This window comes from Mustela lutreola, chromosome 3, assembly GCF_030435805.1.
Source record: "Mustela lutreola isolate mMusLut2 chromosome 3, mMusLut2.pri, whole genome shotgun sequence".
Lineage (NCBI taxonomy): Eukaryota > Metazoa > Chordata > Mammalia > Carnivora > Mustelidae > Mustela > Mustela lutreola.
The window spans coordinates 15,458,445-15,470,601 of NC_081292.1; the positions used below are offsets into that span (position 1 = coordinate 15,458,445).

Sequence of the window (12,157 nt, forward strand, 5' to 3'; positions counted from 1 at the left end):
GCTGTAATGTGTAATATGATAAGTATCAATAGATACAACCCCATTTAAAAAAAAAAAAAAGTCCTTCGGACTTTTGGAGTTTTCAGTAAGTTTTAGTTGCATAAAGGCAGAGGTGAAAACGTTTGAGGAGACCACTGCTCTAGTCTACTTTTCTGTCAACCTTGATTTAGTCATTTTCCCATGAGTAGCTCTTGTCGCCCTTGTTCCAAAGTGTCGCTAAGACAGAACGCTCACTTTCTATTTGGCAAATCGTGGGCTTCCATTGCAGTGGTGTTTGAACCGGAAGGAGTAGGCAGTGTCTTCTGTAACTTGACCTCCAAGTGAGCAAGTGTTTAATATACTGGATGAATGTGTCCTCTTGCAGGTAATTAGTATTTACATGGGGATCACGGTTAATCTAGCAGATGCTTGGGAACCGTATAAAGCTGCAAAAACTGCTTTAAACAATACCCTGGACCTTGCAAACGTCAGAGAACAGGTAGGTGCTGGCCAGTGCAGAGGGATTCTCGTAACAGCTGCAAGCCCGCTCTGGGGGGTAGGAAAGAGAGTTCCCACGGACATTTGACAAATGTCCACATAGACATGTTAAGTACGGTGATCAACAAAAGGGGGATTTTGCCCATCCTAATAAAATAGGTAATTATAGATTTTTAACTTGCATAGTATATGTAAGTGGGAGACTTAGGTTCAAGATTCAGCATCCTAAGGCAAATCAGTATGTCACATGACCCCAGTTGGCTTTGCTTACTCTTGCTAAAGTCTGTGTCCTTGTGGACAGAACGGCTTTCACCGGCAGCTGGAGTTTTAATTTTTCATTAGTAGGATGAATATTGAGGATGGTAACTAAATGTACACAATATGTCCTGTCACTGTAATTTAAATTTGTCCTCTCTGATGTGTCGAAGAAGCAACAAAACTAGACGCATTTCATCTCCTTAAAGTTTAAATGGTTATATTCTGTCTCTTTGATGAGAACACAAGGCAGTTACCCTCAGTTTGTTTTCTATGATTTATTCACTTAAATCCCTCTGGGATTTTGTCTTATTTTTCCCTCCCTTCGCCTGTGATCCTGTTTTGTTTCTTAAATTCCACATATGAGTGAGAACTCATGATACTTGTTTCTCTCTGATTGACTTAATTTCACTTAGCATAATACCCTCTAGTTCCATCCACGTCGTTGCACATGGCAAGATTTCATGTTTTTGGTGGTTGAGTAATATCCCATTGTGTATCTGTGTGTGTGTGTGTGTGTGTGTACATCTCTCTCACATCTTCTTTATCCATTCATTTGTAACAGGGTGATGGACATTAAGGAGGACATGTGATATAATGAGCACTAGGTACTAAATTATATAAGAATGATGGATCACTGAACCCTACCTCTGAAACTAATAATACATTATATGTTAATTAATTGATTTTAAATAAGTAATTAATTTAAAAAATTTAAAAGAACATAAGGCAGAAGGAAATTCCTAAGTAAACAAAGCAATAAAAATCTCTTTGTTGATTAGTATCCTTGACATTTCTAAACAGTTACCTTCCTCAGCCTGGGCTGAGTTTTTGAGTTTCCAGCACAGTTAAAATGATATTGACTCAAAGAATGTCAGCATGTTTTATTCAAGTAAATTGAATTCCATCAATAATGCACAAAATAATTTCAACGTTGGCATTTCTCCTGGAAATGTAGTAGAGAAAGCAGTGCTTCCAGTACTTACTGGTATCAGAGCATTAATTTTTCATCCCTAGAATTACTTTCCAAAATTGCATTTTCTCCTTGGTGCCATTTTAAAAAGATATTCAGAGTCCTCCAATGAAGCACCTGGTGATAGTTTGAAACTAACCCAACTAGGCTAATGATGTTGAACATTTCACTCTTGCTTCGGGGAAAGCAGAATGACCAGATTTCCAAAAGGCTGGTTTGAAAAGTCACTTTTCACCTGCTGAGGCGTATTTTCGTTGTGCTATCATCCGCCTGTAGAAGTCTCTTCTCCTGTAGAAGTTTCTGCTCTGCCTTCTTGGTCAGTAATTATGGGAAGAATAGGCAGTTGAGCTACTGCCTTTATGTTTCTTTTCCATCCAAGTTAAGGATAGAAGGGGCCCCCAGAACCACTTGTTCCCGGTTCTCCAGTTGACATTTGCAGAAACCAGGAGGGAGAGGTTCAATCCAAAGTCACACCAGTATCTTATCATAGCCAGAGGTAGGATTTAGGATTCTCTTGGTTCTGAGTCCAACGTCCTTTTCAGAAATGTTCAATAAACCACTTGTCTTGGAGCCTTACCAACTATGGTCCATATGTTACTCATCTCCTATAGAAATGTGATTATTTGTCCAGGGGTTCATCTACAAGTGATTTGTTTTCGAGGAAAAGCATTTTCTCTTTTTGAAAATGTAAATCGAGTTGTTTTGTTTCTCATTTTAAAAAGTCAAGCAGATACGCCACTGTCAGTGAAAGAGTGCACGCTCAAGTCCAGCAGTTCCTGAAAGAAGGTTATTTGAGGGAGGAGATGGTTCTGGACAATATCCCGAGGCTTCTGAACTGCCTAAGAGACTGCAATGTCGCCATCCGATGGCTGATGCTGCACACGGCCGACTCAGGTAATGTGCAAAAGGTGTGCCTGTCCCCATGGCTGTACAAAAAGGCCTTCAGAATTAAGATATGCTCCATGTTGCAAAAATGGTTTAGCGTTTGGGAGAGAATCAAATTGCTTTTTTTATTTTAGGGAGGGAGAGCGTGTGGGGGAGGGGAAGAAGCAGAAGAAAAGAGAGAGAGACTCTCCAGCAGACTCCCCCCCTGAACACAGAGCCTGACAGAGGCTCCATCTCATGACCCGTGAGATCATGACCTGAGCTAAAATCAAGAGTTAGACACTCAGCCAACTGAGCCACCCAGGCACCTTGAGAATCAAGTTGCTTTTTAAGTTAGTCATTTTTGTGTCTACTTGGACAAGGTAACAGCCCACCTGAATAGTCCCTTTGTCAGGTTCAGTTATCTGGGATTATCCCAATGGGTCTGGGGTAATCTACACAAGGGTCCTTGAATGGGCAAGAGGAAAGCAGAAGAGTCAGAACTAGAGAAGTGGCATCATGAAAAGGCTCAGCAGGCCATTGCTGGTTTTAAAGGTGGAATGGAGCCTCGAGCCAAGGAATACAGGTGGCCTCAAATGCAGAAAAAGGAAGGAAAACAGGATTTCCCCCAGAGCCTCCAGAAGGAACATAGATCTCTTGACTTCTTGATTTTACCCCAGTGAGACCCATTTCAGATTTCTCATCTCCGGGATGATAAGAAAATACATTTGTGTCTTCTTAAGCCATTAAGTTTGTAGTGATCAGTTATAGCAGGAAACTAATACAAGAGCTAATCCAGTATGTAAGGGTCAGATGTGCAAAACACATGGTGGGGTTTGGGATTTGAGTCCAGAGCAGGAGAGAAATGTGCTTGTTGACATAGAGAAGTCAGGTGGTCGGGAAAGGATCCACACAGAATACAGAAGCAGACTGCCCAACCTCCCCCACCCCCGCCGCCCCAACCTTGGATTTTGAAGTAACAAGTTCTAGACTGGAGAAATGATAGAGAAGAAGGTATACTTTGGGAAGTACAGAAAACATGGACCCACAAAGTTGATGAACAGGCTAAACCAGAGTGCCTAATAAAGGTAGACTGGGTCTTAACCTTTTCTGGTCCACAGTCCTCTTGGAGACACCATGGGCCTTCAAGTTCAGTTGCTTCACAGATTGTAGGAAATGCTTCCACAGGGCCCATGACTTTGACTTTAAAAAAAAAAAAAAAAGAAAAGAAACCTGGTTTAATGGAAAAATAAGTAGGTTGGACTAACCTGAGCTAGTTGAGAGCTGACACAATTCCTCATACTTAGTACAGGCTGGATTGATGTTAATGAACTAACGATCTCACTCACCTGGAGCGCATGCACTTCCCACTCTCAGGCGTGTCATTCAGCAGCCCTGTTAAGCCTCCTGCTTTTTGTTTTTAATCAACAAACTTCGCTTCAGACTGACCCTGAGACAGGCACTGCTTTCAACGGTTGTGCTTTGGGATGAGGCCATGTCTCTAAAAATCCTGCCCATGATTCTGCAGCCTCCATGGTACCACAGCCGCCCGTAGCCCACACCCTCCCCTGGAAAGATGTTCTTCCCTCCAGCTCCCATCTGGTTCCACGTCTTGGGAGTGGTCAGCAGTGAAGACAGCAGGTGGATTTCTTCATCCTTTGTACCTCTGAATATACATGGACTTTCTCCTCAGCCTTCTCTCTTCACACTAGAAATCTCCAGCTCCAAAACCTTTCTCAAAAGTGCTACTTTCCACTTTTTTGTTTTTTGTTTTTTTCCGTTTTACTCTTTTGCCTACATCTCTCTCCAGTTTACAGTTTACCCACAGCACGAATACCATGGCTGACGCTGAATCATATAATGGATCTGGTGTTAGTCACATTTCTTTTTTATATAAACTACAGTTTGAATTTGAGGATTTTGCTATAATGACTCAGTATTGAATCTTCTTTACCAGTCTTACATTCTCAAGCATGTAAACAACTCGGGTCCTTGTTATATTCTATCGTAAAACCAACAGTGGGTTTCCAGTGACTCAGCCTCCTTGTCGTCTTCCCCACAACCGTGGCCTGACCTCCAAGACTCCAGTCTGGGAGCCAGGGAGTCTCCGGGATTTGCACCCTTGCAGGGACAACAAACACTATTCTGTGCATTTATCTTCAGGCACATCTGTTTTCCATTTTTGTGCCTGGCAGTTGTCTGGCCTGATTGCATAAGGTCATCATTTACCAGAAACAAATGATTTACCTATCTGATGATGAGTCATGTGTGGGGAAAGTAACTGCTTATTTAGCTTTTATGGTGCTTCCGGTCGTCATGTGTAGGAAGGAATGTGTCTTCTTTATATTCCCTCCTGTTAATCCGCTGGAGACATCTCGCCCAGGCTTTGGATGCCTCCCCAGTGTCTTGAAGCTTCTGAAGAAACACGCTCAGAGCCAACCCAGGCAGGCAGGGCTGCCCGGCTCCTAAAGTCTGACTCTGAGGGTACCGTGCTTCTAAGATCTGTTGCCTCAGTTCTCTGAGTCTGCATTCCTGCATGTCAGATTTCAGAGATGGGATCAGCCTCTGAGAATGCTGGAATCATCCCTGATTTCTACCAGGGAATTAATTATTAATGCAGGGTGATGTTCTCTATCCGAAAATGAAAGCAAATTAGTCTCAGGTGGTTTCTTATTAAATCAGAATTAATACAAAACAAATGGAACTCTTTGTCAGTTTGGTCTATTTGATTTTGTTAGGCAGATATGAAGCTGAAAAAACTGTCTCTGTGCTGTCAGCGTCACTGGTTCCAATATAGCTCTTCCTAGATAGTTGTGACGAATGCATAATAATCCTACTCTGAGGTTTCCCATGAAAACTGAGCCCTTCTCTAGATTGTCATGAGTCTTCCTCCTGATGGATTGACTTAGAAATCAGTATAAAAAATGGCCATCTGGGGCGCCTGGGTGGCTCAGTGGGTTAAGCCGCTGCCTTCGGCTCAGGTCATGATCTCAGGGTCCTGGGATCGAGTCCCGCATCGGGCTCTCTGCTCAGCAGGGAGCCTGCTTCCTCCTCTCTCTGCCTGCCTCTCTGCCTACTTGTGATCTCTCTCTGTCAAATAAATAAATAAAATCTTTAAAAAAAAAAAATGGCCATCTGCAGGCTTCACCAGAATGGAGACACCAGAAAACACCCCTGACATACACAACACAGTCCTTCTGTATACATTAGACATCCTGGGATACCACTGAGGGGCTAAGAAAATAAGAAAGCCATGTGACACCAGAGCAACAACCAGGGACTTTGAACCTTATCAAATGTGAATTTTCTGACAGTGTTCATTGCCTTAAATTTTTTATTTTGACTATTTATACTCCATTTAGCCTTGACTTGTAACTCTTTGTGCCTTACCATATTTTCTTATTTTTTCCTAAATAAATAATTGGCCCCACAAACTAATTTCAGCAAATATCAGTATTTTTTTTTTAATTCTATATACCTTTAACAAATTGCTTATTTTATTTGAAATAGTTTTGGTTGGGAGTTGAGAGGCTGAGCAGGGAATCAGGATATTAGAGATTTGGCCCCTGGGTCCATCCCTGCCTAATTTTGTCACCTGGGCCTAGTTGCCAGAATCTCTCTGGGCCTTGGTGGTAGATAGTTCAGGAAGCTTCGAGTGCCTGCCATGCCCTTGGGTCTTACAAGGAACAACACTCCCAGGTCTGGTTCTTCCTGTTTGGAGGTGCCATATCTTTGTGTGGGTAACCCTGCTTCCCCTTGGTGTCAGGGACCCCCAAGCCCACCGTAGCTATGATCACTTCCTAGAAGACACAGCATGTATTAGCACTTGTGGCTGTGATTTATTGCAGCAAAAGGATAGAAGGAAAAATCAGTAAAGGGAAAAGGCGCATGGGGTGAAGTCTGGAGGGATCCAGGCACAAGCTTCCAGAGGTCCTCTCCTGGTGGAGTCGCACAGGATAGGTTTAACTGAACCCCTGTCCCCACCAATGCATTGCAACAGCATGTGTAAAGTGTTGCCAATCAGGGAAGTTCTTTGGAAACTCCATGTCCAGGGTTTTTATTTGGGGCTGATCACAGGCAGTCTCTGCCTGGCATGTATCAAAATTCCAGACTCCTAGAGGGAAAGCAGGTGGCCATGATAAAACACACTGTACAAATAGTTGGGCATAGCGGCCCACTCTTACTAGTGCTTGAGTGGTAGCATCTCCCGAAATCTGAGTTCCCAGATGTGCCAACCTTGCAAGTAAGCCTTTCTGAGGAGAGCAGTCTCAAAAAACCGAGAGCGTCCTCCCTGAATGCCAGAGAGCAATGCCTAAAGCAAAAGCAGCTGCAAACAGGACATCAGGAGGCCGGCCCACTGACGGAATGGCGTCCGAGGGCTCTGCTTGTTGGTACTGGAGTCAGTAATGAATCAATCCGAGAATGCCTGCAAAATTTGGAACACTTTTCTGCCGCTTGTTCTCCTTCTATAATATATCATGAATGACATTCCTTGCCAGATCCAACTGTCATATTTTAAAAGTTCAGTTGCATTTACTTGTGGCATAGATACACTATATTTTTCCGTGTGTATTTGTACATGGTGTATGTTTTGCTTATTTTCATATGCTTAAAATGAATGAAAGTGAAGGAAAGTTTTTAAGAATTTCCCCTTATGGTTCATGTTTTCTACACATTTAATAAATTAGGAACTCTTTTCTTCCCTTTTCTAGCCTGTGACCCAAACAACAAACGCCTTCGTCAAATCAAGGACCAGATTCTAACGGACTCGAGGTACAATCCCAAGATCCTCTTTCAGTTGCTGTTGGACACTGCACAGTTTGAGTTTATACTGAAAGAGGTAAAACCCTTGAATAAATAATCATCGACATCTTAGTGTTTTTATGCTTAAAACTATTTTTAAAAGGATTAGGATTCTGTAACTGCGTCTCTGGCTCAGGCTATGATTCTAGCTGTCTGCGATAGTTCTTACACTAAAAGGACAGGATTGAACATAAAACAGGCATTTAGTGCCTGTTGGGGAGACAGGGATGGGGGAAATTGTACAAGACTTGTAGGTGGCCATCTAATGAGGAATACGAACAAGTAATCTGAGAATTGCACTAATAAAAATGTAAATGCGAAGTAAGAAAAGTGCTCTAAAGGAAAGGAACATAGTTCTCAGAGGACCTAAAATCAAAGATGCTATCCCCAACTTCCCTGAGAAGAGAAGCGAGAGCTTCTGAAGGGACCCAAAAAAGGAACCTGTCAGAGTTAGCTAAGACAAAGGTTGGGAGCATTCTGGAGCCCGTGCCAGAGAGGGGGCAGAATACGCCCAGGTCCTCTTGGGTAGGAAACAGCATGACCAGTTCAAGGACCAGAAAGACCAGTTGGCTAGAGGGGAGAGAATGAGAGAAAGTGGTAGGAGATGAGGTTGAAAGGTGGGCAGGAGCCAGCCCGGGCCTGGCAGGATTTCAGTCATTGTCAGAAAAGCCATGAGAACCTGCTAGAAAGGGCCTTTAAGTAGGATGGAGGATTTGCAATTAAGCAAGGTTAACTTACGGATTTTAAGGATTTCAGGTTCCCTGAAGGAGATTCTGAGGTAAGTCAGTCTTAGGGCAAAAATAACAAGCCTCTGTGGACATAATAAAAGTGGCAGATACCCAGGAATGCCTACGTTCTGGAACCAGTAACTTTGGGGGTTTGGATCAGGTGGACCCGGAACTAGCGGTGGATGTTAATGTCCATTTGGAACTGATCTTCATCTTGCCTCAGTCTGGTTAGTGGTATGCTAGATGTTTATCTTCTAGATATGCGAGGACACTGTGTTCCCCATTTAGTAGCTCAGGAAAAGTACATGCTGATTATTAACATCATGCTAATGTGTGTGCGGGGTGTTTTCAGTTTGCAGTGACTTGTCTGGGTATCATGTTTAAGATCAGAGAAATGCTACCCCTTTTTGATCTCTTTAAGAACGTTAATGTTTTCCCTCTGAATAGCAAATCATTATTGAATACTTGCTCTGTTCCCGGCTAGGTGCTAGGAATTCAAAAATGAACAAGGCATGTCCCTACCATCAAGTAGCTCTCAGTACAGTGGGGGAAGCGAGACTGATTAAGCCAAGATAAGAAACCAAGAAAGATCCAAGAGCAGGAACCAGGCATCTTACTTGTTGATCAGAGCAAACTGCAGAGGCAAGTGAGAGTCGCCCCCGAGGAATCAGTGCACTCACTCCAGTTAGGAAACTGAACCGAGCACCAGTTCCCCCAAGAGTTCTGTAGCTCAGTCTTGTTGCATGAAAATCAGGACAGGTCTGGGTCATCTGCCTGGCCAAGCCTGCATTTCTAATCATTGATCTTTTTCTGGAATCTGTTGGAATAGAACAGGCAGCTTCCTTCTGTCTGTTCTGGTAGAGGGAAAAGAAGACCAACTCATTGTGAAAGATCTTCAAAAGAGAAAGATCTGGTAGAAAGAAAGAAACCAACTACCCCAATGCAAATCAAGCAAATGAGAGATAATACATTTCAGCTTGGTTTGTTAACCTACCTTCCACCTCAACCCTTTTTCTAGAATCACCTTCTGATTCTCCTATAAACTAATTGGACCACTGTTTCTTGTAATTTTTTATATAAAGGTACATCTCCTAACTGAAGGATCATCCCCTCTCCCAAGTTCTGTCTTGCAAGATAAAACCTGTGAGTTCAACCTGTGAATTAGTGTTTGAAGGACTTCAAGCCATGTGGTCAGTGATGAAGGCCTCAGTGTTATTTTTAGTCACTGCTGCTTTGTCACCTGGCATTGATTGGTCCCAGGCATTTGAAAAGATAGGGCAGACTCTAGAAATAATTCTGACAATTCCTCATTCTGTTACCTTGCATTGCTGAATCATCCTGCCTGATCACTGAGACTCCTTTTCCTCTGGCCCCACAGAATTCCACCAGTCTTGATCCTTTCATCTGCAATGAAGTCTTCATCTTTTAAAATTCATTTTGATGCTGAAGAATGAAGAATTTCTTTTTTTTTTTTTAAGATTTTATTTATTTATTTGACAGAGAGAGAGAGAGAGAGATCACAAGTAGTCAGAGAAGCAGGCAGAGAGGAAAGGGGGAAATAGGCTCCCCGCCCAGGAGAGAGCCCGATTTGGGGCTCGATCCCAGGACCCCGGGATCATGACCCGAGCTGAAGGCAGAGGCTTAACCCACTGAGCCACCCAGGCACCCCAGGAATGAAGAATTTAAGAGAAAAATCAGTATACTCTCATATTTACCCCTTAGGATAAATAAATAAACTCAATAAATAAACCCCGGTACATTTGTGACATACCTTAAATATGTTTCTGAAGTTTATTTCAATGGAAAAAAAAAAAAAACAACTTGAGATACACTGTTTCCTCCTCTACCCAACCCTTTATAAGATTTTAATTTTTATAAAGACATGAGTTCATAAATAGACTTACTGTATGATCACAAAGAAAGAACTTGTGTTAGTAATTTAGCTCATTCTCCACTAATCAGACAAGATAATGCTCAGCCTTCCCTGACCCCAGAAATTTTTACTTAGAGCAGTGGTCACCAAGTTTCATGTCTTTTAAAAATATTGTTTCCTGGGTCGACCCAAGACCCTCTGAACCAGAATCTTCAAGGGTGGAGTGTAGGCATCTGAGAAGTTTAAAGCCATCCAGGTGACACTCTGTTCATTTGCTCTGAGAACCACTGTCTTAGCAGTGGTCTAGCTTTGCCCCTCGATTTATACAAAGGAGAACGGCTTGAGAGATGACATCAGGGTAATGTTACTTTTAGACATATATTTTTATAATAAATTGGGTTTCATTCAGGCTTTCTTGGTAAACTGCCTAATTTAGACTTCCTCTTAAGTAATTTCTTTTCTGTCTCTTTCAACAGATGTTCAAGCAAATGCTTTCAGAAAAGCAAGCCAAATGGGAGTATTACAAGAAGGAGGGTTCCGAGCGGATGATGGAGCTTGCTGATGTCTTTTCAGGAGTGAAACCCCTAACCCGAGTGGAGAAAAATGGTAATTGCTGAAGAGGAACTATTGGTGTGCTTGAAGTGTACACAGAAATTACTGGAAAGCAGCATAGTAAAAAGTCCTTACATTGTCATCATCGTATGCTAGGGGGTTGCTAATGAAGATCTAAAGCTTAGTTTTAGCTTCCTCTAGCTTTGCGCTCCTTTAGGCAACCTTTGTAGCCTCTCTGGACTTAAGGTTTCTTATTTTGGAAGTATGTGATTGGGTTAGAAGGGTTGTTATACTATACCTAGTCATAATTCATTCCTGACCCTCACCAGAGTATGCACCCCTGGGTGTGTTAACTTATACATTATACACCCCTGGTGTATTAACTTACATGCATTTGTGGGGAGGGACTAAAGGACCTAACTGTCCTGATCTTCTCAGGATACTTCCCTCAAGAATATTACTAACTACTAACATAGATGGTATGCAAGATTCTCAGCTTCTAATCATGTTTGCTGCTCACCCATTACCCCACCCCCCGCCCCACGGTGTGCCTGCCATCTAGTGGCAGAAGAGGGGACCTGCAGACTTTCTGAAACACTACTCTTAAAGATATTAATCATTACTTTAATGCTATTAATGATATTCCCCTTCTTTTAGGAAATTTTATCTATAGGAAAGTTATGGTCTCACTTAAATTTTTATAGAGAGAGAAAGCTTTCAAAATTCCCCCAAACTACCATTGTGAATTTTAAGATGATAAACTTTTTAATGCTTTAACTCTGAAATTCATTTCTGATAAAGTTAATTACATAGTAGAAGAGTATAGCTTTTTTGTTTGCAAAAAGTTTAATGGTATAGCTTTTTGTTTAAAAAAACTATTATTTTTAATCAGTATGATCTTGTGATTACTATATTTGGCTTTTGTTGATTTATTTGATGCTGAATGGTAGGCCTAAAATGTATTTTCAAGTTACTTTATTATTCCTAGTGGGAAAAGTTGGCTGTGTTTTTATTCATGTGATATAAATTGGAAACATGTTTTGCAGGTCACTAGATTGTGTCTAGAAAATAAGGAACTACTTATAACAATCTAACCAGATTAGCTTTTGAGAATCAGGCATGTTCATTTTTGTTCTAATTGCTTTTAGGTTCTTCTAAATCCCAACATCCTTTCAAAGGTCTTTCAAAGATAAAGAATCATCTGCTTTATCTGGCTACATAGCATTTTTCAGTTTAGGAAATACTCCCACAAATATTTCTCGTTTGATCCTTATGAGACGGTGAAATAAACATCTGTATTCTTGTCTTACATGTAAAGAAATTGAAGCTATAAAGGTAGTCACTTGGTGAAGGTAGCAAAGGTTTAGAACCTGGATCGAGCTTGGCACCTCAGACCTAAACCCTGTGCTCTTTCTGCTAGCCCAGAGCTGTCCCTCAGTCTTACAAAACAAAACAAAACAAAACAAAACAAAATTTAAAATTACAACTAGCATGCCTCGTATGAATCTTAAAATAACTAAGAAGCCCTTAAGTGCTTTTATTAAAGTGAAATCATCCCATTCATAAAACAACAACAACAACAAAAACTTCAGGGAACCAACTTGGTGGGTTAAAAAGAACAAAGCCTTTGAA

The 12,157-nt window shown here is 41.6% G+C and overlaps 1 protein-coding gene across 2 annotated transcripts in view; it reads left to right on the forward strand.

Annotated features, from left to right (window-relative positions):
• Nucleotides 1-12,157, forward strand: part of WASHC5 (WASH complex subunit 5) — a 59,255-nt gene that overhangs the window by 15,389 nt on the left and 31,709 nt on the right. For both annotated transcript variants that reach the window (XM_059165636.1, XM_059165637.1), the window contains exons 8-11: nucleotides 365-478; nucleotides 2,428-2,599; nucleotides 7,282-7,409; nucleotides 10,450-10,579. In XM_059165636.1, the coding sequence (XP_059021619.1) occupies nucleotides 365-478; nucleotides 2,428-2,599; nucleotides 7,282-7,409; nucleotides 10,450-10,579 (544 nt within the window). The remainder of the gene's footprint in view (nucleotides 1-364; nucleotides 479-2,427; nucleotides 2,600-7,281; nucleotides 7,410-10,449; nucleotides 10,580-12,157) is intronic.